At 45.2% G+C, this 25,196-nt stretch overlaps 1 protein-coding gene across 1 annotated transcript in view; it reads right to left on the bottom strand.

Moving 5' to 3' along the window:
* Positions 1–3,663: 3,663 nt before the first annotated feature.
* LOC105276411 (putative uncharacterized protein DDB_G0291608) overlaps positions 3,664–25,196 on the bottom strand; it is a 34,416-nt gene continuing 12,883 nt past the window's right edge. The window contains exons 3-4 of the mRNA XM_026970506.1: positions 20,615–20,826; positions 3,664–6,788 (exon numbers count right to left, since the gene is read on the bottom strand). Coding sequence (XP_026826307.1) covers positions 6,537–6,788; positions 20,615–20,826 — 464 coding nt within the window. The 3' untranslated portion in view covers positions 3,664–6,536. The remainder of the gene's footprint in view (positions 6,789–20,614; positions 20,827–25,196) is intronic.

Genomic DNA, 25,196 nt, shown 5'->3' with positions numbered 1-25,196 from the left:
CATCGGTGTGCGATATGAAAAACCTGCGACGCATCAATTAGACGCTACGATACGGCTCGTTCCACGATTCGAAACGTAACAAGAAAAATTGAATTCACGAATCGTGAATTTGTCATTAAAAAAACTTGGAGTGTTTTCCATTCTCTATTTGCAGAATGAAGATACGCTCAGAATTTATGAATTTTTCCGCGACGATTAACGTTCTGATCGACGTGCTTCGCGAGGTGGATTGTTTTACGCCGCCTGCATATGCGCTTCGTATCCGCTTATTTTGTTTCCTTTTTCCGCGCCGAGTGCAGGCTGGATGTACGCACGACTGATGTCATTGCAATTAGCAATGGGGTGGCCGTTCCGCGGGCACCCCTCGCGGAACTGCCAAACTTCGTCGCGCCGTTAATAACACCCCCGCGCAATCTGTAGCTCAATACACGTCGGCGCCGATCGGAGCCTTAATCGGAAACTTCTCGCCATTTTTCTCACGCCGCCGTTCTCGTTAAGACAATTTATATTCTCTTATCCTTTAATGCGACTCGCGCCCCCATCACCCACCCCTGCGCCCCCATTCCTGCGTCCCGCAGGCGGCGGGGGCGCCCGCTCGGCCCAACTTTTTCCATATTCCAATTAGGAATATTTCCCATTGATTTAAGGGCCCGGCCGCCGAAGGCGTGCGAATATTAACGGCTTAACACCGCGATAAATTTACAGAGGCCGATATGCCGCTGGGGTATTCGTCCCCCGGGGGTGGGCGGGGTCCCCGTCACCCCACCCCCCTGGAAGAGCGAAGAGGGCGACGTAAGGACCGCGCGCGCGCTTATGTATGCCGGCACTTTACGAGTCGCAAAAACTCTCGTAACATTAATCACCCTACTTATTCGAAATCAATACCGCGTGACTGCACGAGTATGAGAGCGGGCCGCGCGTGTCACCGCCTGCTTACGAGTGTTTCTTTCGGGCCGCCTCTCGCCCTCCGACCGCTCCGCGAAAAATGAGGGAATACTCCGTGCCAGAGTTGTGCGGAGGCGTCCGGGAGTCGTTATGCGGGTCTCGGATGAGGGATTGAAGTCAAGATGAAGCACGAGAACTTTGTGTAATTTTGCTATATTGTTGAACAGCAGTCCAGGATTGTAATTATCGTCTTGTTGAAACATCTTTTACAGTTACCTTGTAAACTGTCGTTAACATTCTTCCCTTCTGCATTTGAGAACAAAATTGTTATTTCAGGTCTTTAATTTATTGTTTGATTGACGTTAATTTGCATAAATATTGTTTTTTAATTGATTTCGTTGAAATAGTTTGATATTTAATCGAACGCTAATTGAAAATGTCTCAAAAGCATCATTTAGGAACTACAAAATCGTGATTAACATTACTGACATGTCGAAAAGACGCGATGAACTATAAATATAAATAAACAAATCGAAACATTCTTTATTTCATTGTTGTTATTCGAAAAAAGGGATACAAATGCAGAAAAAAGGTTCATGCAGAAGCTTGGTTTTAAAGTAATCGAACTGTTTTATCCGATGATAAGTAACTGCAAGTGGCGACATAGTTCGCCGCGTCGCGACTAGATGGCGCTCGTAGCACCAAGAACGTCGCGGCTTTGATTGAGATACTGCCGAATCTCGAGATAGTGCGCGAATATTGGAATTTCGGTGCGCGTTGTTATTTACGCCGCAAATTGCATAGCAATTCTGGTAAATATTTAATAATTGTTTTATGATAGACATGTACCGCGACGAGCGGACGTTGCGTCTTAAACTATGACACTATTTTATAATATCGGATTAGTAAGTTTTTGCATTGAAGCGTCAAACAGTCTCGAGTTGAATTTCGGGTTGAGTTAACGGTTAGCCATCTTGTTCGAATCGTTCAGCATTCAAGTAGACGGCATGGAATTGTAATAATTAACTGAAAGATAGGGAAATTATTTATCGCAGCTGTTGCAAAGGCACGGCAAATATTTCTATTGCGGGCTTGGAGAAGAAAAAGACGAAAGAGGACAAAATATGTATGATAAAATATAGTTGCGAGTGCAGAATCGATGTTAAAATATATTTTTTGATATTTTATAGATATACGAGGAAAGTTAAGAAACTATCTGTGAACGGGTGATCTGGTTCCCATACACCACCGATTAATACAGAAAGCTTTCAGGAAGGTTTTAAAATCATTTCAAGATTTCACATTTCATATGCAACATTTCTAAAAGGATTCCGCAATATGTCATATGAAATGTTGCAACAGAAATGTTTCTAAAACCTACCACATGCAATAAATTTGAAAAAATGTGAATATTGTAAAAAGTAAAATTATATATATATATACCTAGACCAAGTATTCGATCTTTAGTGAAGCTAACCAGTTGACAAAAAAATGCATTATCTTCACGTATCCTTTTTTTCTTTCAAATATAAGTGTTGGTTGAACAGAGAATTATATATCTATATAATTCTTTCCTTTTAATCAACTATTTGGAGGAAGAAAAAGGAAAATATATAATATAAGAATGGCTCTTTGTCAATGTACCAACAATTCACGCTTTTTAAAGGGAAACTTCGTGAATACTTGGTTTAGCTATGTATGTGTATATCTATATATCTTATATATATAGATATACATGCATATCTATATACATCTTATATATATTATGTATTTTTTTCATTAAGCATATTTCAGAAATCATATTTATTATATTAATTAGATTGCAAATATTAAATAAAAACGTACAATAAAAATAATAAATACATTTTATATATAATTTTTATTATAACTTTTTAGTATTTGCAATCTTCTGAATACTCGTATAATAAATTTAAATATAATTTTTGAAGTATTTTCAATTTATTTTAATAAGAGCTTTGTAATTTGTGTGCAACATCATAGGAAAGTTTCAAAATTACTTCAATTAACCTTTAGTAATATATCAAAAAGATTTCAGCTATTTTAATAATCTTTCGGCAATATTTCAGAAAGGTTGCAGATTGATCTATACCTTTCAGCAACCTTTCTATAAGGTTTTGAATGCAAGTGTCGCGGACATTTTGCTATTCCGGAGGTTGTCTCATAACTGTTGCAGAAACATTTTGCAATGTTTATGAGATGCTTTCATCTGTCAGATGAAATACTTCTGAAATATTTCTGAAATGTTTTCGTGCTGTATGGGTTAGGAGCACGAGATGGATCAACCGGTCGTCAACGGTCATCAACGGTGAGTGATGTGCATATTTTATTAATTTGCTTTCTCAATGATATCGAGTTTCTCTTCTTTATCATTTAACATTAACGTGAAGGAAATGCAAACGGATATTCACATTCAGAGGAGAACATAATCATACCTAAACAAAATTTTATAATAGAATCAAGAAATCAATGGCGATCATAAAAATATTTAAAAAATATTAAAATATAAAATATAAAATATAAAAAAATAATAAAATAAAAAATATAAAAAAATATAAAAATATTTATAACAGAATCAAGAAATCAATAACGATCATATAAAAATATATTTACAATTTCGACCGTATTTTATTGTAATCGTGCCATCCGGATATTTATTGAACGATCGTCTTTTTGCGCAAATATACCGCACTAAAAGTTGCAGCTGTGACATTGGAGGGAGGGGGTGGGATGACGGGTAAATGAAGTGTGAACGCATTACGAGATATATAATATAATTCTACAATTACCATAATACGTGTTCCATTTATTAAATTGGAGATATAATACACAAGCGATAGATAACACGTATGTATAATTTATACAATATATTATACAGATTGTCTCTACCTCTTCAATTAACAATTTACCTAGGTTTACTGTACAGCAATGTGTCGTGTCGGATACTCGATTAGACATTACAAGAGACTTAGCATGCGGACGCTCGATTAATCGCACAGCGCGCATGTAGCAGCATTGTTCTCCCTTCTTTCTGTGTTTAGAAGTGTACCTCTCGGTTACTTTTACCAGCCCTTTCGGAAGCAGGGTCCTGCCCGTTGCTGAAATCTTTCTGAACACGGCGATTGAACGCCTACCAAGGTCCACGGCTCGTATTCTCGCCGCAGGTTTCACTAGAAAAAATAGTCTGCAATTCTAGCGCTTGTATCTTTACGTCGAAGTAATTACACTGAAATATATTAATGATTACACGTTATCTTTTTTTCTTAGGTTTAATCATAAAATGTTTTGTAATTTGAGCGATAGATAAATTCAAGTAAAGTTCTTTAAACATTTTGCAAAATGTATATCATTTCAGTAGAGAGACTGCATTTTAATATTTGATTAAAATAAATTAAGAAATTTAAAAAATTAAAAGAAAAATCTTTGCGTGTTTCGACGTATCACCAAGAGATTTGGAAAAGAGATTTGTGATTATGAAAGTATCAGTTTTTCACTTCCCACGGTGTACACCATGAATTAAAGCTCCAAGTACGCTTCGTTAAAATAACGTCTTTGTATCGAATGAATAAAGCTCGGGATCAGGCAACCGTATTTAGCGGCAACCTGCGGCGAGAATACAGGAGGTTCGTCCTTTTTAGTTGCGCTTTCTGTATTTCGCCCTCCCTTTTCCATCCCCTCCAAGGGCCCGAATATACACCTGTCTCATTTTAAATGCAGAAAATGTAAGAAAGTGCAGCTAAAAAAAAGCAGAGCCAGAGTTACGGGTTTAGACGCACGCCACGTGCGTTTTATTTGTGTGTGTGTGTATATGTAATGCTATATTCTCCTCTTTCTCCCTTTCTCTCTCACTCTCTCTCTCCCTCTCTCTCTCTTTGCGTTTTTATTTTAATCTACAATAGACGATATCTACTCACTTACGCGCCTAGACCGAACGCCGTATTAAATACGTTAGATATCACATTCACGTTTATCGTTTATCTACATAATATACAAAATGCACTTGCTCTTTTCGCACTCGCTCCCACACTTCGCCGATATCGACGCGCGTTTCCTCGTGTCCGATCACGCATACGATTACGCGCGATCACCTCTCGGATATCCTTATGGTAGATTCATGACTTTTCACCATAACTCGCAGAGAAACAAGGCTATAAGATATTCTTCTTTACAAATGCAGTCCCGCGCGTGGTAAAGATAGAAATAAATACATGTACACACGTAAACGATACATACAATTGTACAAAAATTAATGAAATAATTCCATAACGAACTTCAACTTTAATAAGCGAGGAAGCGTCTTCAGTCGTCTTCGCGTTGTCTCACTTTTCACAGAAAGATTAATTATGCTTCCTTTTGGACGTCTCTAACAGAAGCAATTCGCGATATTCATGTTCATCGGTAACAACAAAGGGGTGCAATCTTGTTGCGTTATTTCATGGTACTCGACGCAGAGATTTTTCGGCGGGACGATACGAGCGGTCAAGCGCGTATCTTAACGCAAGAAATAATTTTTCGAAAGCCTGTCGGATCAAGTGTATTTACATATAATTATTTATCGAACCGAGAGAGAGAATCGCTGTTCCGCGCCGCTTTCCCGATGCGATGGTCGACTAGCAAGAACGACGTACAGATTGCCGAGCCCTTGGATTTATGGTTATCCATTAACACCTTCTTGACGGGGCTGACGTTGCGTCGCGTGCGTTGTTTGCCATATTTGCCGTGCGTTGTTTGTCGGATGGATAACAAAGCCCCAGCGACTAATCTGCCATCGCGTAAGCAGCTTGGCAAACCCTTCCTATCGATTCCTCCGTATGCTCTCGCAGCGACTAAATATGCACACGCGATCGGGAGATTTTGGGGATGGTCGTGTCCCGTGTAAGGTGTTAACGTTATTCCAGACGGCGCTATATTTGCCCGCCACGCGAAACGTCGCGTAATTAGGGTAACAAGGTGGTGCCAAGCCGATTCCGATTCGGTCGCGGTACGCGAACGTGGGTCTACTTGATTCTCAGGCTTCATCGATACCACGTATCGATACGCTGATGACGTAAACTAGAAATTTTCGAACAGAATTTCGGAAGGTGACTTTTTTGCCTTCGAGACAGATCAGGTGCAATGACAATGACAATTAAACTCGCAGAGTTTTGTTTAAAGATTACTCGAAACTATAACAACTCAGAAAGTGAATCTTTGTTGCCCCTTTGCGAATCTTGTAACTCAACAAGAATCGACGCATCGGAATTGTCAATCCGCTGACTATTAGAATTCTTGAATCGCCACCTACCCAGCGTGACATGACGCGACTTCCCGAACACCCCGTACGTCACTCGCGATGCCGCGTTAAGCGTCCGGCTAAATCACGAAGGAAGACACGCGGCCACACGTACGCATACACGTACCCACGTAGGATTTCCATTCTTTCTCTCCGTCTTTCTCTCTCTTTGCCGTCGTTCAGTCGTTCCACGATCATTTCCGAGCCGACACGCGCGTTGTACCCCGTACAAGCCGCGAGAAACCCTCCGGAACGCGCCGCCCCCGAGCCACGCCTTATCCTTCTCCTCTGCGTCCCTCTTTTCTCTTTTTTCGCACCCCCGCGCTACCCCCGGACTACCCCCGCCGCCGCCGAGCGGCTCTCAATGCCTGTACTGCTGCTCGAGCTCCCTTCGCAGCCTTTTCGCGGCGGTCTCGCCGCCACCGCCACCTCCGCCACCTCCACCACCTCCGCCGCCACCGCCGCCGCTGCTGCTGCCGTCGGCCTCTGCGTCGCTGCAACCGTCCTCACCCTCGGCGACGACGCCCTCGACCTCCTCCTGCCGCCGCTTCGCCGTCGCCATCTCGGCCGCGTGCTTCTTCCGCCACTTCGTCCGCCGGTTTTGGAACCATACCTAGAAACCAGAAATCAGACGTTCGTATTAACGGATTAAATCGAAGCTTCGATTCTCAGATGCAATCATTAATTACTCAATAGTACAATCAGTCAGTACAAAGAAGAAAGTCTCGCGATCTTCAGATTTTTAGGCAAAATTTATGGAGAAGCGAATATCATCGCAAAATCTGATCGCTAAAGTGATCGGCGGATTAATCAAGTTTATCCGGGTTGATAATGGATGCGAATCACGGCCTTCCAATCCAATACCCAATTTTCACATTTTTTCAAAGTTACAAGGCTGATTGAATATTCATGTATCTTCGTGCTACCGTTTTGCATCGCTCGTGAAAAGACGAAGATGTAGGGCACGATGAAAATACCTTCTAATTTATTGCAAGGAGATTCGAAACGTAAAACTTGATAACAACACCACTGTTCTTTCGCATAAAATCTCTCTTTGAGTATTTAGTTCGGATAATCATCGGGATGGTCGTTAAATGATCACAAAAGCATTAATTTCGAAAGTCGGATCGTCGAAGTAATCCCGGAAATAAAAATCCGTTATCGCGGCGCAGCCGTTCGCGCGATACGAGTAGCGAATTATTGGAATCGCCGACTCACTCGGAGCCATCGACATCCGCAGCCTCGCCCACCCCCGCACGGGGTGCATTCAACCTCTCGCTCTCGATTAATACGGCGATCTCGACTCTAGCGGGCGTCTATAACATTTGAATTAACGGGCAGAGGTCTCGGAGAAAATTCATCGACCGACTGGCCCACCCCCCGGGGGGACCGGGCGCTAGGGAACGGGGCTAACTTAAGGTGCCCCTCCGCACCTATAAAGCTCGAGATACACAGTAGGAGTCTGTGTCCCCGCAACAATGTATTTAATTAACGTAACGGGTGTCAGGGGAGCACGGGGAGCTTCACCGTAGCGCGATTGCACCCGCAAACCACCCCCGATCCATGCCAGCGTGTGGCCCCTGCTAAACTCCTCCTCCTCCTCCTCCTCCGTCTCCTCGTCCTCTCTCTTCCAGCCACCCCCTGCCCCCGTTGCCACTACCGACGCCGCCGCTGCTCTTCCGTATCCAACCCCAATCCGCAGGCTTGTTCAATGGCCGCCAAGTCGAGAGCTTAAATTAAAGATATAAGCGTCCCGGCGAGGCAAGCGCGGGCGCGAAGCGGTAAACGAATTAAAAAGTAAACGGCCGGCCGTAAAAGTTAATGGCTGTTCGGATGAAAATTAAAATACTCGAGGAATTAAGATAACGGAGAGGCAGGCGAATGGACAATCTGCAGGGATTGACTGCAGGCAAACGTCGGACGTAAAAAAGCAGTTCGGCCCGGCAACGAAAGTCCAATTTGTATTTCGTGCCGGGCTTCATGAAGAAAGAAAGAGAGAGAGGGAAGGAGAGATAAAGGGGAAAAGAAAGTGAGAGATGCGAGGAAAAGATTAGGCCACGCATTTACGTTGTCGTTAAATTTAGCCGCTTGATAAAAGAAAGAACACTCGATTTTTTTGACTGGATGGAAGACAATTATGATCTCTAATGGAATCTTCTTCCATTTCATACAGTTTCCTCGAAAATTTTCCTGAATTGTAATTCTTCTTGTTAAAGTGTCAAATAGGAAACGCGGTCGGTGGACATGTTAATAAATATTCTGGAGAAGAGTAGATACTCGGGCATGGATATAACTATACGCGTCTGTAATTTCGCAATCGCGATAAACAAGCTCGTTTCGTCCACGGGAACTCGCAATTTCTGAGATATCGTTCAATGGATCGGAGAAACTGAGGACAATCAAAATTGATGCTAAGTTTACCGAACTCTCCCTCGGGACCGTGCGAGCCGACCTAGTTTCTGTCTATTAGTACCGACCCTGTTTACTCTTTGCTAAAACAAGCTTTAAAGACGATAAAGCATTTAGTTAAACCCTTCATGTAATAAATTTGAAAGCGACGTCTTATTTTCCAGAAACGCGGATGTTGTCAAATGAAGACTTGATATCTTTTTTTTCTTTTAAAATATATATTAATTGCTCGGTACATCGATCGATATTTTATCGATATAATTCGACATGAAAATAAATAATTAGGAAATAAAAAAAACCTTAACCGTACTTTTTTGTTTGCGTGGCGCCGAAAAAAAACGCAGCAGAATGGCCACCTTGCGCGGGGGTGTAAATTCCCTAGAGCGATTCAGCATAGGCCGAAAATGGGGGGGTCAGTGAGCCGCAGATCTCGTAATCCCGATTTCGCTCTTTCTCGACGGAACCGCGATGAAAAAGCGATTTGGGGCGCAACCGCAAAGCCCCCGCCGATCGTTATTCTTGAAATCGTCGCGACTGATACAGTGCGAAAATGTAAATGCAAAGAAAGTCCCGGGTCCGCGGAATCCATCCATCTTGTTTTTGAACGCATTAGTCACGCGCACGTTGCGAAACGGGGGCGGGGAACAACCGGTGGTCGTCGTTCCCCATCGACGTCTCCCCGTCTCCGACGCCGCGCGTCGCCTCACAACTGTTCGATTTATTAAATCAGGATTATCTAAGCCCATTACTTTGTCCCGCGCAGAGAGCTAGATACAAAACCGCATTTGTAACTCGCGTAAAGCCCTTAGGGCGGGCCCGCCGAGAGGAGAACGGCACTGATTTCGCGGTCCGTTCACCGAACCCACCCTCCTGCACCTCCGCCCGTAACAGATAATACCGATAGCATCTGATCTCGCCGTTGATATCGCCGGTCGGGACAATTTATTATGCGAAAGATTATACGGCCGCGTGTGACTCAGCTCTCGCTCTCGGCAGAGCGGCCGAGAGGGTGAGAAAATTCGCGGGAGTAACTTGTCGCGCGATTTAAAATTACGATAACGCCACCGTCGTCCCCGCGTATCTAAACGGTCTCGATAAGCGAACTGCGAACTAACGTATAAACGGAATGCCACATTTCTAATGAAATTGAAGACTGATTCCGCGAGATATAGCTTAATAGCGAAGATAGAGAGTGCAGTAGAGAAAATTTAAGTCCACATACACACACATATTGGGGTAAAATAGAGAGAAAGGGGGATGTCAACGGTGGATAACAAGGAACGAAACAAGAGATCGAAAAAGAAACGGAGAATGTAAAATAACGCGAAATCCGCGTGCAGGTGGAAATCGGCGAATAGTAACGAAGAGGAACAGAGAGAGAAAGAGAGGGAAAGAAATAAGCGACATATTCGCTGCGGGATATTCTGTGGAGAAAGAAATGAGAGAGGAGCGAGTTAGGGGGTGGCAGAGACTGCGAGAGGTAGACAAGGAGTGTGCGGGTGGGCGAGATGGAGGAACTGTGTATGCATAGGAAGGGATTTCGATGTAAATGCGTGGAAAGGAAAGGAAACTGCGGATTGCTCTCCTTACAAATACAAATTGCCCTCCTTTTCTCTCCTCCTCTCGTCCAAAGCCGCGTATATTCGTTCCGAGATGTCATCGGCGTTGCTGATAGTCCTAATCAGTCCTTACTCCCCGCTCTCGACCGAAAAAAAGAGGATCGCGCCGGATGTGTCGTCGTATACTAAATGTAATTTTGTATCGGCTGCGAATAAATGGGCCTGCGGACGAAGATAGATGGTTCTAATAAATTTACATGACGACTGTCTCGACAATCATTCCGAGAGAACGTGAAAGGATTATCTATTGTTATTTATCTATTGTTCATTAACGATCGCGGTCCGATTGCGTTAATTTGATGTGCAAGAGCAGTGTTAGAGTCGTGGTCGAGTAGACCGGCCGGAGCACAGTGGCGTTGCCGATAAATGGCGAGCCGATGATTTCTCGTTCGCGGGATGCGGATCGCGCGCAAATGGAGCACTTAGCGTTCGCCAGGACTCACGATTGCCAAAAAGTTAATTAATCGGAAGCGCTGCCAGAAGTACGGGGGTAACTTACGTTCCACGCGATTGAATTACGTCGCGTATTAAGAGAACGACAGGCGCGACGAAGGGAGATACATTTCCCAGGAAAAAAGCTAAAGTGAGAGAAAGAGGAAATCGCGTTTCCTATTTCTTCCGCATCCTTCCGCATTCGGGAAACGCATTATTTATGCCTATAACACCTGGCATATCTTTCTAGCTATCAATGACTCGCGCATTACGCATAAAGTACTGTAAAATTACTGTACCTCGTTTCACTGTATTGCATAATCTCCAAATTGATTACCTAATTTTCGTTCTGAGTTTAGTTTGACATCCCTGCAAATGTCACAAACTTCTATGAGACAGAAATAAACGAATGACAACGTTGGAAATTAATTTTCGGTTTGCGTCTCGTGTTTTGTCACGGCCATCAGCAATTCACGTACGATTAATTTCGCAGATACACGAGATCGATGCGCGTCGCCGTGATCGTCGCGCCGGAACGTGGGGAACGTAACTTTTTCTAAAATCCATATCCGCGTCTGGCGCGTAAAAAAGGTGCACCGGAGCTTAAAAATTTATCGGCGCACCGATGAAACCGTACCCTTTGAATAATAAGCGGATCGGGGCCAATGACGCGGAAAACTTTCGAGTAAATGTCACACATGACTCCGCACGCGTCGTTGAGCATTACCGCGACTCCGCGCTGCGTTTAACAGAATTTTATCCTTCGAAATCCTACGTCTTCCGAGCGAACTTTGCGACGTTTCTCGCCGGTTCTCGATAATCGCGAGATGAGGGAAATCCATTGTATAGTTTTGCCGGTGAGTAGCAAATAATGCCAAGTAGAATCGATACACTGATCATCCTCCTTGCTGTTCCTCGCGATGGAAAAACCTGGCTTTTGTCTTTTGTTATGTTATAGCGAGAGATATGTTCGTGTGATGCAAACAAAACTATTAAGCCTGGACCGATGCCCTTTAACGCATTGACTGCTTGGGCTTCTTTTAGTATAAAATTTGCATTTACGCCATATGGCGTGACGCGACAGCCTATTTGTAACCCACCGACCGGGGTGGAGTAACGAGAGCTCCTAAATGCCATCAAACCGAGAGTGTTAACCGCCGCAGGCTCGATATTTGTGTCACATGTTACATTAGCTTCGTCGTAAAGCAGGTCGACGATGGAAACCGCGCGTATCCGTCTTGTCATCTAACTTGTCAAAAGTGCACAGCGAGTAATTAAAGCGATAATCACAGGATTGACATAAATAATTATTGTCCCTGAAATGAAATTTTCTGGGAAGATGAGAATACAATATGTTATAAAAATAATGTAAATTTCATTTTTCTATTTAAAGAGTTTTTACCTGAATCTATCGTATAATTAATGAAACAATTTGTCTAACTTTTTATTATTTTGCTTAGTATTCCAATAGAATTTAATATTAATATTTTATACGTTAATATTTACACAACAGAGTTTTAAAATCTTGTTTACTGTGAGTGCAATTTTCAATTTTACTCAGTCGTGCGCACTTGTCGAAACGCTACCAAAAATCCTGATGCATTTATATCAAAACTACACGAATACATATATGTTTATACATTCTAGAGGTTCGGAAATGGAGGACTCTTTCATCGCGCACCCCCGAGTGATTTGAACCACGCAGGGTGTCGCGAATCGCGAAACGCGGCCGCGATTTTGCCTCGTCAATCGGTTCGGAGTAATCGTGGGACTCTACAGCTCGCAATATTACAGAGTGCTTGGAGCAGAATGTTTCTTCGAGTAATAAGTAATGCGATCTCTTCGCGGGGATAGCCGGAAAAGTGGAAGGAAGGGTAGGTGGCCGGGGGTGGTCGGACGACGGAGGGTAGTCGGCTTGCCGGCGATAATGCGCTCCTCTGTATTCCGTTGCCGTAGCGCTTCCCCATATCGATATGTTTCCTCTCCCTCCCGGGTACCTCCTCCCCCGCGACACCCCCGCGAGACCCCCGACCACCCATTTGGCCCCGCTCGGAGATCAAATGGCTTCACCGATTCGCGTTATCCCCAATATTCTATTTTTATTTCGGAATCAAATTCCGCGGCGGCCGCCGCCGCGAGCCCCGGCGTATTTTTATGATTCTCTCTTTCTCTCTCTGGTTCCCTCTTTTCTCGCTCTCCATCCCCGTCTCTGTCACTCTCGGCAGGAAGCCGCGAGAATCCTCCTCTCTCAGGAAACGACATGACCTGCTCTCGATATGCGCCGACTTATAAAACGGATTATGAGATGCAACTGCACCTTGAAGTGTTAAACAAACATGTTGGTTGAAATGGCTTCTCCCTGAGTTGCCTGGCAGAAGGCATTACGTATAGACATGGACCAGATTTCCTGCGTTTCTTCCTATTTTCCCGTGTATCGTTCTCGTCTTGGGAACATTCGGAAAAACACGCTTATTTGGAGTTGGTTCATAATGCCAGTCGAGTTTCGATATATTCGCTTGACTCGCGTACACCCGCAACGCAGTTTCTCCACGGATTTTCACGACGGCAGCTGCTCTTGATTTTCCGAGATACGCTCTCCGGCTCGCCGCGCGCTTTAATAGCACAAAGAATTGTATCTTCTTTATGTTATCGTCCCCATCGAGGAGCAGCCGCGTTTATTAAAATGCTCCCTATTTAATTCCCACGTCGGGGCATCCTCGGTAACTCGGACGCAAAAATTTCATTCACCGAACACGTGGTTACATCATAACTCACTTGACTCGTGTTCTTTTTCCATTGTGAAGAAATTATATATAAATCAGAGTTTCCATAAAGTCCATTTATTGATTATTTATTGATTATTAATGTTTATTGATGTATAATGCAATCTGTGGCAAGAGACTTCTCAAGAATCGAGTCTCTCAACCTCGACTTCGTTATGTAAATGAACTTCTTGCAAACTTGCGGGATGTGCAACTCTAATGCAAATTTCCGCGAGCGTACGATATTGCGTGACACGTGTACGCGAAGGAACGATCCATGTCAACGCAGAGTGCCGCTAATTTCGACAAGAAACGCATTATGTAGAATATCTTTAGACGTTTGGACACGCGCGGGCGACTGACTCGATGATGAACAGCCGTTCATCCGAATGCAGTGAAATGATCCTCTCCGACTACGATAAATAAACACTTCACGGTATATATCTTATATAATACAATCTGCAAATATATCTTATATAATTTACAAAAGTACACGAAAAAATACATAAAAATTAATTGATTCACATGAAAATATAGAATACGTTGCGGTTGAAAATGTACGTGTGCATGCAAATATTAGCACTCGTTACATATTTTGTTTTACATTTTCAAATAAAAAATTGTAATTACTGCGCTGATCCCAAACATTCTTTGCATTCGTCTTTCTCTTGTTGTAAATCAAGCTTTTGCGCTATGAAACCACTAGCTAGCTCTCCGATATTCAGTACTTTTGCACGATCAACCATGTCAACAGACATGGCTGCGTTTATCACTGCATTTCGCGAGGCGGCCAGCGTGTCTCCCGCAAAAGTGCCGATTGTCCGAGCACACATTGTGCATTTCGAAAATGACCCCTCCGGCGCGGACGTCAATCGGGGGTACGAACGGGACGGCGCCATCGGAAAGCAATTATCGTGCGCGTCGTCGCGACGCGAAATCGACGGGCGTCCGGTTTATCAAACGCCGTCGAGACGCGATCTCCCGCCATCGTGATGATTGCTCTGATGACCGAACAAACGAACAAGCATCGCCATGCTTTTTCGTAGCGCGTTACTTTCCTCGCGCCAGTATCGAGATATTGGTGTGACCCCCCTGCTCCCGGAAAAAGGTTCCTAATAATTTCTCGAGGCCGGCCCATACAATTACGCGGCCCATAAAACATAATGGCGTCTCGGGCGCCCGTGTATACACCCCGATATAATTCCGAGCCGGCGATCTCGACGAGATCGTTCCGAGCTGGCGGGGTCGAAGCGGAAGGAACAGGAAGGCGCGAGAGAGAAAGGGAGACGGATGAACCGAGGCGATGTATGTATGGGAAGGAACAGAAAAAGAGAGAGAGAAAGAAAGAGAGAGAAGATTTGAGCAACAGCGGTAGGTTCAACCGAAAAATAAAGTCGGTTTTATCGAGAAAGGGAAGAAAAGGGAAAGAAAGCGCGCGCGCACGTGAGAGAGACAGAGAGAGAGAGAGCCGAGACGATGGAATCGCGGACATTATGGAGTCAAGTACATGTGGACCAATTTCGAGGGTACCGCGATGTGGTATGGCGTGGTGCGGTGAAGGCCCTGATGGTAGTGGGAGGTGAATGAAGGGTATGCCGCCTGCTGCCGTGATTTATCACGCCATGCCACGCCGCGCCGTACGCGTACATACACCGCCATGATGATACATGATGGAGGAGCGGAGGCAGGGGCGCGAGAGGGAGAGGGAGAAGGGCCCTTCGCCTCGTACTAATTGACGTCATCGATATTGGTATCCGTCGACGAGCAGATTACTCCGCCGTAAACAACTCGGCCTACCAACCCCCTCGCCGGTAGCCACCCCTACGGTAGCCACCGCGCATTCTGGACGCAGGAACCACCACGCCACTTTGCCATCAGCATCCGCAGCACCATCACCGTTTCTCGTCGTCGTATTGCGTAAACAGGGATACGGTAACGCACGTTGTAAGGCCGTTGCAGTCCTGTCTGTGCTGGTGACCCTATCCAGCGCTCGCCCCTTCGGAGAGGAGACACAGCCCCCTCTCATCATAGCGAAGGGCCCGAGCCCGTTTGCGACATACAGTTTGATATCGTGTTTAATGTGTTGGGGATGCCGCTGTTTTCAATTAACTCGGTACGATGTAGCGGGACATTTTGCTTAAAAGTAACAGCGAAAGGGGAGGTTCCCGAGGGTTGCAGGGCGTAATCGTGAGGTAAACGCGACGCTATGAATGTGCTCCGATGATAAGATCGATGGCCGCTCTTTTAATGATTTGATACAATAGCGGTTAGAGTAACGAGTGGCTCGAATCGATCAACATCTGTAAAGTATGAGGAGAATTCCAACATTACAGATATCTTGACCAAGTTGTAGGCAACTTCTTTTTCCCGATAAGACTTCTTCTGTAACATGATTCATGGCGCGTAAAAAGTAGAATAATTCGCAGAATGATTACATCATATCACAGATAAAGGACCGACCAACTCAGCGAAATTATAATGTCCAAATCTTTCCCCGATATCCGCGATTGCCTCGATAAAGAGCAACCGCGTCGCTGACTTTCTGTCACGCCAATGAATCGCGACTACCGCACCCCCGGCATCATCTGTACAAGAAAGTATCTAATCCCCCTGATTCACGGTCGATGCCTTCGCTAGACACAAGCCTGTCCAACCTCATTTCGTCTGCCACTCTCTCTATCTCTCGTTCTCTTTCCCTCTCATCATCCCCGAACAGCTCTATGATATCGCTCGCTCTCGCTACCCTCTATCTCTCGTTCTCCTCGTCGCGATGCTTGACACGAAAGAGAGACTGAGAGGGAGCCTACGAGACAGGGGCGCTACGGTCTTTAACTCGCAAATGCTCGACGTTCACTTTGCCGTATTAGATTCTAATAGGGGGACACGCACGAACCGAGGGGGTCGTTCGCGCTAAAAGCCCAAGAGTGCTAAGAGTCTCGTCGCACTTGGCTCGCCTTAACTGAGTGTTCACGAGGATGGATCCCGATTAAATCATGGGATAGATACCATTGCCAATTTCGAAGAAGACGATGATCCCGGTACCATGTAGCGGTCAGTGACAGCTGGATCTATTCGAGATCGTGCGAAACGAATTTTCAGAATGGAGTGTGAACGTGGAAGATTAACGACCTCATAGCATTTTGGTCTTTCGAAGCAGTTTAATATATCCGTGATATCTTATTTTGGATAAATTGGATTCCAAATATTGGGTTGTTCGGAAAGTAATTTCGTTTTTCACAAAGAGATGTCGTTAGTCGCGTTCCTCGATACTTAACCTTACTCTAAGAGGCAAATTCGTTTTATATTTTGACAACTGACATTTCAGACGTCATTTAGTATCTTATTGTGTTGCGATCTGTCAAGTAATTTTTGTTTGGCATCACATCAAACATGGAAAATCAAAGTGAGCATTTTCGTAATACTTTGCTTTTTTACTACCGAAAGGGTAAAAATGCAGTGCAAGCGAGAAAAAAATTGTGTGCCGTGTACGGAGAAGATGTATTGAGTAAACGTCAGTGTCAGAATTGGTTTTCGAAATTTCGTACTGGAAATTTCGATTTGAAAGATGCACCACGTTCAGGTCGGCCAATTAAAGCTGATGACGAGAAAATAAAGGCTCTGGTGGATGCAAACCGTCGCATAACAACACGCGAAATTGCTGAAAAGTTAAATTTATCGAATTCGACCGTTTACGATCATTTGAAACGCCTTGGATTCGTTTCAAAGCTCGATATTTGGGTTCCACACAATTTAAAGGAAATTGACTTGATTCGACGCATTACCATCTGCGATTCATTGTTGAAATGTGAAGAAAATGAACCATTTTTGAAGCGAATCATAACTGGAGATGAAAAATTGATTGTTTACAACAATGTTAAGCGAAAACGATCATGGTCCAGGCAAGATGAACCTGCTCAATCGACATCCAAGGCAGATATTCATCAAAAGAAGATCATGCTTTCTGTATGGTGGGATTGGAAGGGAATCGTATTTTTCGAGCTACTACCAAGCAACCAGATGATTGATTCGAAAGTGTATTGTCATCAGCTAGATGAATTGGATGCTGCCATCAAGCAGAACCGACCAGAATTGGCGAATAGGAAAGGTGTCGTATTCCATCACGACAATGCCAGACCACACACAAGTTTGGTCACTCGCCAGAAGCTTTTACAGCTTGGATGGGATGTGCTACCACACTCACCATACTCTCCTGATCTGGCACCATCCGATTACCATTTGTTCCGGTCTCTACAAAATTCTTTGAACAATGTAAACTTCGATTCAAATGAAGGCGTCAAAAATCACTTGCTTCAATTTTTTGTCAATAAGGAGAAGGACTTCTATGAGCGTGGAATCTTAAAGTTGCCAGAAAGATGGCGAAAGGTAGTGGAACAAAATGGCCAATGCGTCACTGAATAAAATTTATTCTAAATATGAAAAAACCGCCTTTCATTTTTCCTTGAAAAAACGAAATAACTTTCCGAACAACCCAATAGAATTTTTATTCGGTAACAATGAAATAAAATTAATGTATTAGCATAGACGCAGGAGCCGTGGATTGTTGATGTCAAATGTAACGTTGCGCACGTGTTACATGGAAAATACTCTGTGCGAAACACCCGCGTCATTTACTAGCACAGATTACGGTTATACATCACCGGCGGATATTTCATTGCGAGAATTTATGCGAGCCAACCACGCGCATTACGGAGAGACGTTCCTTCCGCTCCCGTCGTTCCGCGAGGTGGAGGATATGGGAGTCACATTCGTGCAACGACGTTCGGTTGATCGAATATATTAACGTGCAGGCAATCTGTACAGACTGACGGATACAACCCTCGAGAACCTGGATGTATTCCGGAGATTACACCTCCCGAAATCTGTCGCGCTATTAGGCGAAAAAAAAAGGAAGAAGCGGTCGCGCGTGGCCATCAATAAGATATACGTTTCGATAATGAAAAAGTTATAAATCTGGAATTGTGAAATGGCGGGCCGATATAAATCTTCATCGGGCAGCGGCTGCCAAATCCCTCCGTATCGCGCAAATCCCTTTCCAATATTGAAAAAAGTGATAGGTCCAGTATGTAATGATCCGGTATTACCCGAAACCGCGAGGGAGCGGTATCGATCTATCGCTCGCATCCCGCTCGCATCGACCGCGCCGTCCTGTAACTCCCCCGTCCTCCCGTGTATCCAATTATAAGATATCACCCCCGAATAAAACATTCGCGCGCATAGCTGCAATGCTGCACATTTTGTTACGGTTACAGCTCCGCGCGATTTCGTTAACTCCGGGATGAATCACAAATCCGGAATCTCTCGAGATCTGTCTTCCTTACGAGCTCTTTTTCTCTAATGAAACTCGCAAACTTCGAGAATTACAGGATAAATTTTATCAGAGTATAATTCCATGGCTATTCAGGGAGTTGAAGCGTTTGTTTCTCGCGCTACGGTGAAGTCGCTAAACGCAGAAAACTGTAAACTATTCTCCCTCCTACTATTTTTTCTTCCATGTAAGTCACCACGTATGGTTCCGCGATCATCTTCCCCTTCCGAAAAACTTTCAAGAGAATCGCATGCTGGTTCGAGGCGTAACATAGGCCGACATAAGCAACCCCTTCTCTCGCGTTGCAAGTCAGCCGATCGCGCGAAAGAGTACGCGGGTATATATTGTCGTAATATTTCGAAAAAACGCGCCGGCACACCGGGATCCGGGGGCAATCTCGCCCTCGAAGATGGCATATACGCGGAGGTGAATCGCCTCTTCCCGAGGAAATCCGAGGTAATTGAATGCTAACCCTCCTCACCCCCTAACGCGACCCCCGTTACCCCGCCGCGCCCTCACACCGTGCAACCCCCTCCTCATCCACCCTTCGTGTCGCGTCCCTCATCCATTCCCCTCTCGCCCCGAGGGTTTCAGGGGGCGCCACGCTCGCGCTCTCGCTCCCCCTTCGCCATCACTCACCGACACAGACTTGTAGCTTTCAATAAAAATGTAAATATGGCGGCGTAGAACGAGCCAATGACAGCGCTACATCGACGCCCGGAGTCCGTGAGGGATAGATAGAGAGAAAGAGGCAGAGAAAGGGAGAACCCTACCCTGCGGCAGGGGTTGAGGCTTTCGAAATGAGAAGCCAGCTCTCTCTCGGAGGGTCGAAGATGGCGAAGGAAGAGAAGGAGGAAAAGGGGATCGAGGTGGGTAAGGGAGAGGCTTCGGCGCGGAGCGGAACGCAGAAGGCGAAGAGGCGGAGGAGCTTACGGGGACGAGAGAGATGCCCGGAGAGGGAGAAGAGGGGTGCAAATGCTCCCGTGGAGGACGAAAGAAGGAGAGAGTGAGCACCTCTCTCTCTCTCTCTCTCTCTCTCTCTCCTTTCGCTCACCGTCACTGCGGCCTCACCCGAGTTTCACCCGTGTTTCACCCGGTATTCCCCGTTCTCCACCCTTCTCTTGGTGTCGGTGAGAGAAAGAGAGGCAGGGGGATGGACGCACTATCAGCGTACGCGAGAGTGCGACGCCGAGGATGACGCAGGTGCCGCAAAGCTTGACACGTCTCCGGCTGTTTTGTCACCTTCTTTTATCCTTCGAACTTTTTTACCGGCTACCTCGTTAGAGGTGCCCTGCCTTCTCTCTTCCCGACACCCCCTTCCTGTTGGCGGCGGACCACCCCGCTCGCGGGCGGGGCGCGTTGATGGAGTAAGCTGGGCGACGCGCGGGACGCTTTTTAAAATCGCGCCTCCACGCGAGCGAGCCACTTTTTGCGAGCGCCGTCGTGGAGGGGTCCCACCCCCCGGACCGTTCCGACGACGGGCGTCGACGGACGATCGCGGCGGATCTCTTTTTTCGAGGGAGGATTTTTCGGCCGCGGATTATTCGCGGCGCGCGGATTTGCGCTTCCGCGCCCAGCCAATGTTGCAATCGATCTCTCGACGTCAGCGTCGAACTCGAAGACAAATGTTCCTTTGCCTTCCTTTTTTCTCGCAGGGATACTCGCGATATGGTTTCGATAATTGTGTGTTATTTGTGACGCAAATCTCACAAGCCTTGACAAGCTACTGTCGCAAATAATGATAAATTTTATTCTTCTAATATGTAACTAATTTTAATATCTAAAAAAATTTTTAATCAGAAATAAATGTCGGAAGATAAGATTCTTTAGTTTGGAGAACGCGCGCGCAATCTTCGAAAATCGAGAGAAAAAAGGTATCGAATGATATTACCTTGACTTGAGATTCCGACATTCCGAGAGCGTACGCCAGTTTGGCACGTTCCGGACCGGCTAGGTACTTGGTCTGCTCGAAGGTCTTCTCCAGGGCGAAGATCTGCTGTCCACTAAATGTGGGCCTCGTGTGCTTCTTCTTACCGCCGTCGTGTTCCCCGGCACCACCGCCCGCGCCCGTCATCGCTTGCTGACAGCCCAGCTGTTGCGACACTGCAACATTCGCGTCACCCGGTGAGTGGCTTCTGAATATCCGTTTCGCCTCGCTACGAATGGAGTAATTAGCCCTGGCCAACGGCACGCGGCACCGTGTTATTTAATTTAACCCCCTATCCTTCGTATGAAGGATTCAAACCAGGAGTAAATCAAAACTGCAGTTTGTAAGAAACGTGTTTTAAATATCAAAAGAGGATTTTTCGTATAAATTAAATAGAAATCTGTATCGTGTTTTCTCTTCAAGTTTTTTTTTCTCTTTCAATTATTACGATGAATTTTGCTGGATAAAGCTTTTTTCCAGTTATCATGTTACGCCATTTGATAATAAACGCTAGTTCTCGATGCGACGATTGTGCCGACTGTTTAAAACGAGAACAGACGACTCGCGTTAAAATTCGACGTTCAACCATCGTTGAAAAAAGCACAGTGGAATTTTGATATCACGACTGGCGAGCAGTTGCAAACTTTGCATTTTCGGCGACCGCGTGCATCCGATCGCGCGGACGTTTTGGCAGGACCCCTCTCCTGTCTGATCTCTTTTCCGACTGGCAGAATGAAAAGGGGCAACTGCGAGCCCCATCTGTGACTTTCTGTCGTGACAAGTCACACAGGGAAATATCGCCATATTTTACTTCGCGTTACGCTAACACCGATACCCCGGATTACGTAAGACAAGCGGGGGGCTAAGTGGATAAATGGGACAAGTGCATACATTAACGTCGTACTTTCTTAATAAATTTGATTTCTCGTTGCTTCGCCGGCATGCTAATTATACGCCACGATGAAATTTATTGGGCAAGTGCAACGGTATTGTATGCACTTGCCCCATATACACACTTACCCTCATTTGTTTCACGTGGGAAAAATATGCCCGCGATATATCTTCGCGTATAATTAGCTTCCGTGTTATAACCGTAAGAAGTATTTCATTTTAACCGCAGTTCGAAATTAATTCGCCGTTCCCCGGAATTAATTACGGCTCTTGTAACGTTGATAATTATTGCCGCAACCATTTAGCGTTTCTCTCTTTAACCGTGGACTCCTGACTATAATATTAATTCTTGTGCGAAATGTCTGCCCCGTTTTCTCGATTCACATTTGTTTTATCTGGTGCAAGTTAATCTCAAGCGAATTCTTATTAAAATAGTCCAGTTTGCGTTCGTGTCTCGCTTACACGCAACTTGCGTCGCGTTCCGACATTTCTGATTATTAATCGTCAACGTCGGTAGCATCATATCGTTAAGAATCCTTGGCAGGGCAAACGACTTCATCCCGTTCGCGCCGGCTGATCATTTTTAATCTCGGCCACTCGGTCGGGCTGCATCCGAGTCTTAATTAGATTGGAAAAAAGAGGCTCAAGAGAAAATTTTCGAGGGTAGTCGAGAGGGACAATTCGGGAGAGGACGACCACTGCGGAGACGAGGGGGCCGCACACGGTCCGATGTGGCATGTGGGCGCGTATATACAAGGGGGCGAGAAGCGAAAGGGACCCAGTGGCGAGAGGGAGGGAGGGGGTGGAAGGGTCGTCGCGCAGGATCGTCGTGACGCGTTACAGTGTGGGTTGTGGGACTTTAATTTAATAAAGCAATTTGTAACGGAATACGGAACGAGGCAATAATGGCCGGTCGGCGGGGAGGGTTCTAATGAGCTGCTTACCGCACTCCAACCCCGGGGCCCTTCGACGACGACGACGACGACGATGGCGATGAATGGGGGTAGATGTACGTTTTCCGCCGTTAAATATCCCCCTATTCGTCCTACTAAGCCGCCGCGCATATTTCCGCGGCCATCTCCGCAAAACCCGATAAGTCCACGTTTTTATCAAAATTTGTATGCGCCGCATGTGACCGGAATTTCTTCCGCGGTGGTAATTTCAGGCTCGCCCTGGGATAAAGCGTCATCATTGATGATCGCACGATTTAGCAGACGATGCTTCGGAAATTCGTAAAAAATAAAATAATAACTCGGGATTGAAAATAGTTTAAATTGGGATTAAATAAAAGGTAAAAAAATATACGATCGTATAACATTTAGATATTTATTATATTATTATAACAATTTGTTTGACAAGTGTGTTTGATAACTGACGTATCATGTAAAAAGAATATCGTATTTTTATATATTATTATATATATACGTAAAAGTTTCTTTTAATTAAAGTATTCCCTAGAATTTTTTAAACACGCCAGATATCAGTCCGTGTCAGCTCGTCCCGGGGATTTATCGTCCGACTTTTTTCCGCAAAATATTTTTTTCACATGGGAATTCGGCCCGGTGATATAAAGTTTTGCATCGAGTGTAGCGATGCCAATCGAATCCGCCCAGTGTTTCATCCGTCCAGACGAGTTTCATTTTTTTGACAAAGAACTGGTTAATGCAACGAATAAAATAAAACTCCACTCGCCATAACTCTGACACGATCCTCTTCCGCCGTCATAAAAATCCCCAAAATCAAGTTACTTTTTTTTCCGTGCAAATAAAACACTCGGACAAAGATGTCCACGTCCGCGTCAATTCATTTGAGCATCACGCTGATTCGAGAAATATTTGTTTTCGGCACGTGGCCATGTTCGACGAGCCATCATCCTCCGGATTCTGGATTAATCTTTGTATCGCGCGGCGTGATGGGGAGGACGACGGGAGAGCGGGAAGGAGAGGAGACAGTAATTTAATCAAGCGATTTAGAGTGAACAAGTGACACGCGTGTCAAGCAGTGTATGCCAGCGAAATCGACTGGGATAATGCGTATATATCGATGCCGGCGTCATGTGCCGTCACGCTGCATTCGCTACAGCAGCATCCGCCGCGGATAACGCTCCGATGTCCGATTAGACGAAGTATCGGCACGGCAAATTGATGCGTCCGCCCGCACCGTGTCGATGTAAATCAGCGACAGGTGACCGTATCGGCGCGGCCGCGCGGCGTTTCAAAAAAGAGGAACGATCAAAAACGAGACACCGCGCGGCCATTCGTAATATTCGTTATCGGCGAACGGAAGTTCGGGTGCGAGGCTCGACGCGCCCGATCGCTCGATTTATACGGGGGCGAGCCCGTCCCCTACCATCCCCCTTTTCCTCTTCAGCCCCCGCGCATGCAGTGTCACGCTGTGCCGTTTTATCCACCCGAGTGTTCGGGGACGAAACAAATCATTCGTGGTAAAGATGCGTCGCGATTCGGGCATCGCGAGGGAAAAGAGAGGGGGAAATTCGATATGAGATTTTTCGTTACTTCTTTTACAGCGATTTTAGGATTCATCTGGCTGTATGCTTATCACGCGGCTGCGGCTCGTACGTTAGCATTTTGGGAATAACGAAAGCCACGATGTAATTGCATTATAATGAAATTGAAATCGTAAAAATAATGACGATTAAATTAATGAATGAACAAAACGAATAATTTGTCTTTACTTTTTGGAATCTTGAATTGAAGCCTTTTGATTTCTAATATTCGTATGTCATTAATGATAATGATATTTGAGCGAACGTAGCACGGCGCATTTGTAGAATAAGCAGCCGGGGATGACGCAGGGCGACGATTCGTCACTTGGACGTAATTGAATCGGATATCACTCGACTTCTCGTGGAAAGCATGATCGTGAAGGGGGCTGCTCGCTCCATCGACGATGTGAGTAATAACGGCGCGCATCGAGTCGACTGACGTTCCGAGAGGAATGCTTTATCGAGTGTGCAAAGTGTGTTGTCACCAAAAATAAATGGATGCTTAGTTAATTCGAGCTAACGAGGGCACCCCGCTGCACTGGTCGCGCGAGATCCATTAAGGGGGTAGTGGCGCGGATCGAAGGGCTCTGCCATTGAGAGTTAGAAAGCGTATGTGTTGCAAATAAAGTCAATCTTTTCCTACAGTTAAATATATTTGAAATAAATTAAAAAGCAATTAGAAAACAATATAATAATGATATAATAACATATAATTACAGCTATTCAAATTTTATAGTAATATTCCTCACTCAATGATGCATTTCTATAATGCGAACGTCATTATAAATAGATTACTTATTTCATTCTTGCTTTGTGTGTAAAATCAAATCTTGCACCGAAAAATAAAGTTTTTAAGGGATTTGTCTTGATATCGTCCTTGATATCTGCGCCGAGACGATGTCCCGTGAAAGACACTTGCGAAAGAGTATTGGAAGCTAGTAGATCGCGGTCGGGTTCTCCCTGCTAGGGTGATTCGCTCCATGTGCGGGTATATCGCGAGTAATAACAATATACATCGGCCGGCATGGACCGCCGCCGGAATCTCGTCGCGTCAGCGACGTTTTCATTACCGGGCCCGCTTACGTGACGGTTATTCGTGTCCATAAAGCCCACCCGATGAGGAGACCGTGAAGAGATGGACCCGATGAA

This window comes from Ooceraea biroi, chromosome 6, assembly GCF_003672135.1.
Source record: "Ooceraea biroi isolate clonal line C1 chromosome 6, Obir_v5.4, whole genome shotgun sequence".
NCBI lineage: Eukaryota > Metazoa > Arthropoda > Insecta > Hymenoptera > Formicidae > Ooceraea > Ooceraea biroi.
The sequence above is the reverse complement of the archived record's forward strand: the minus strand, read 5'-3'. Positions and strand labels throughout refer to the sequence as shown.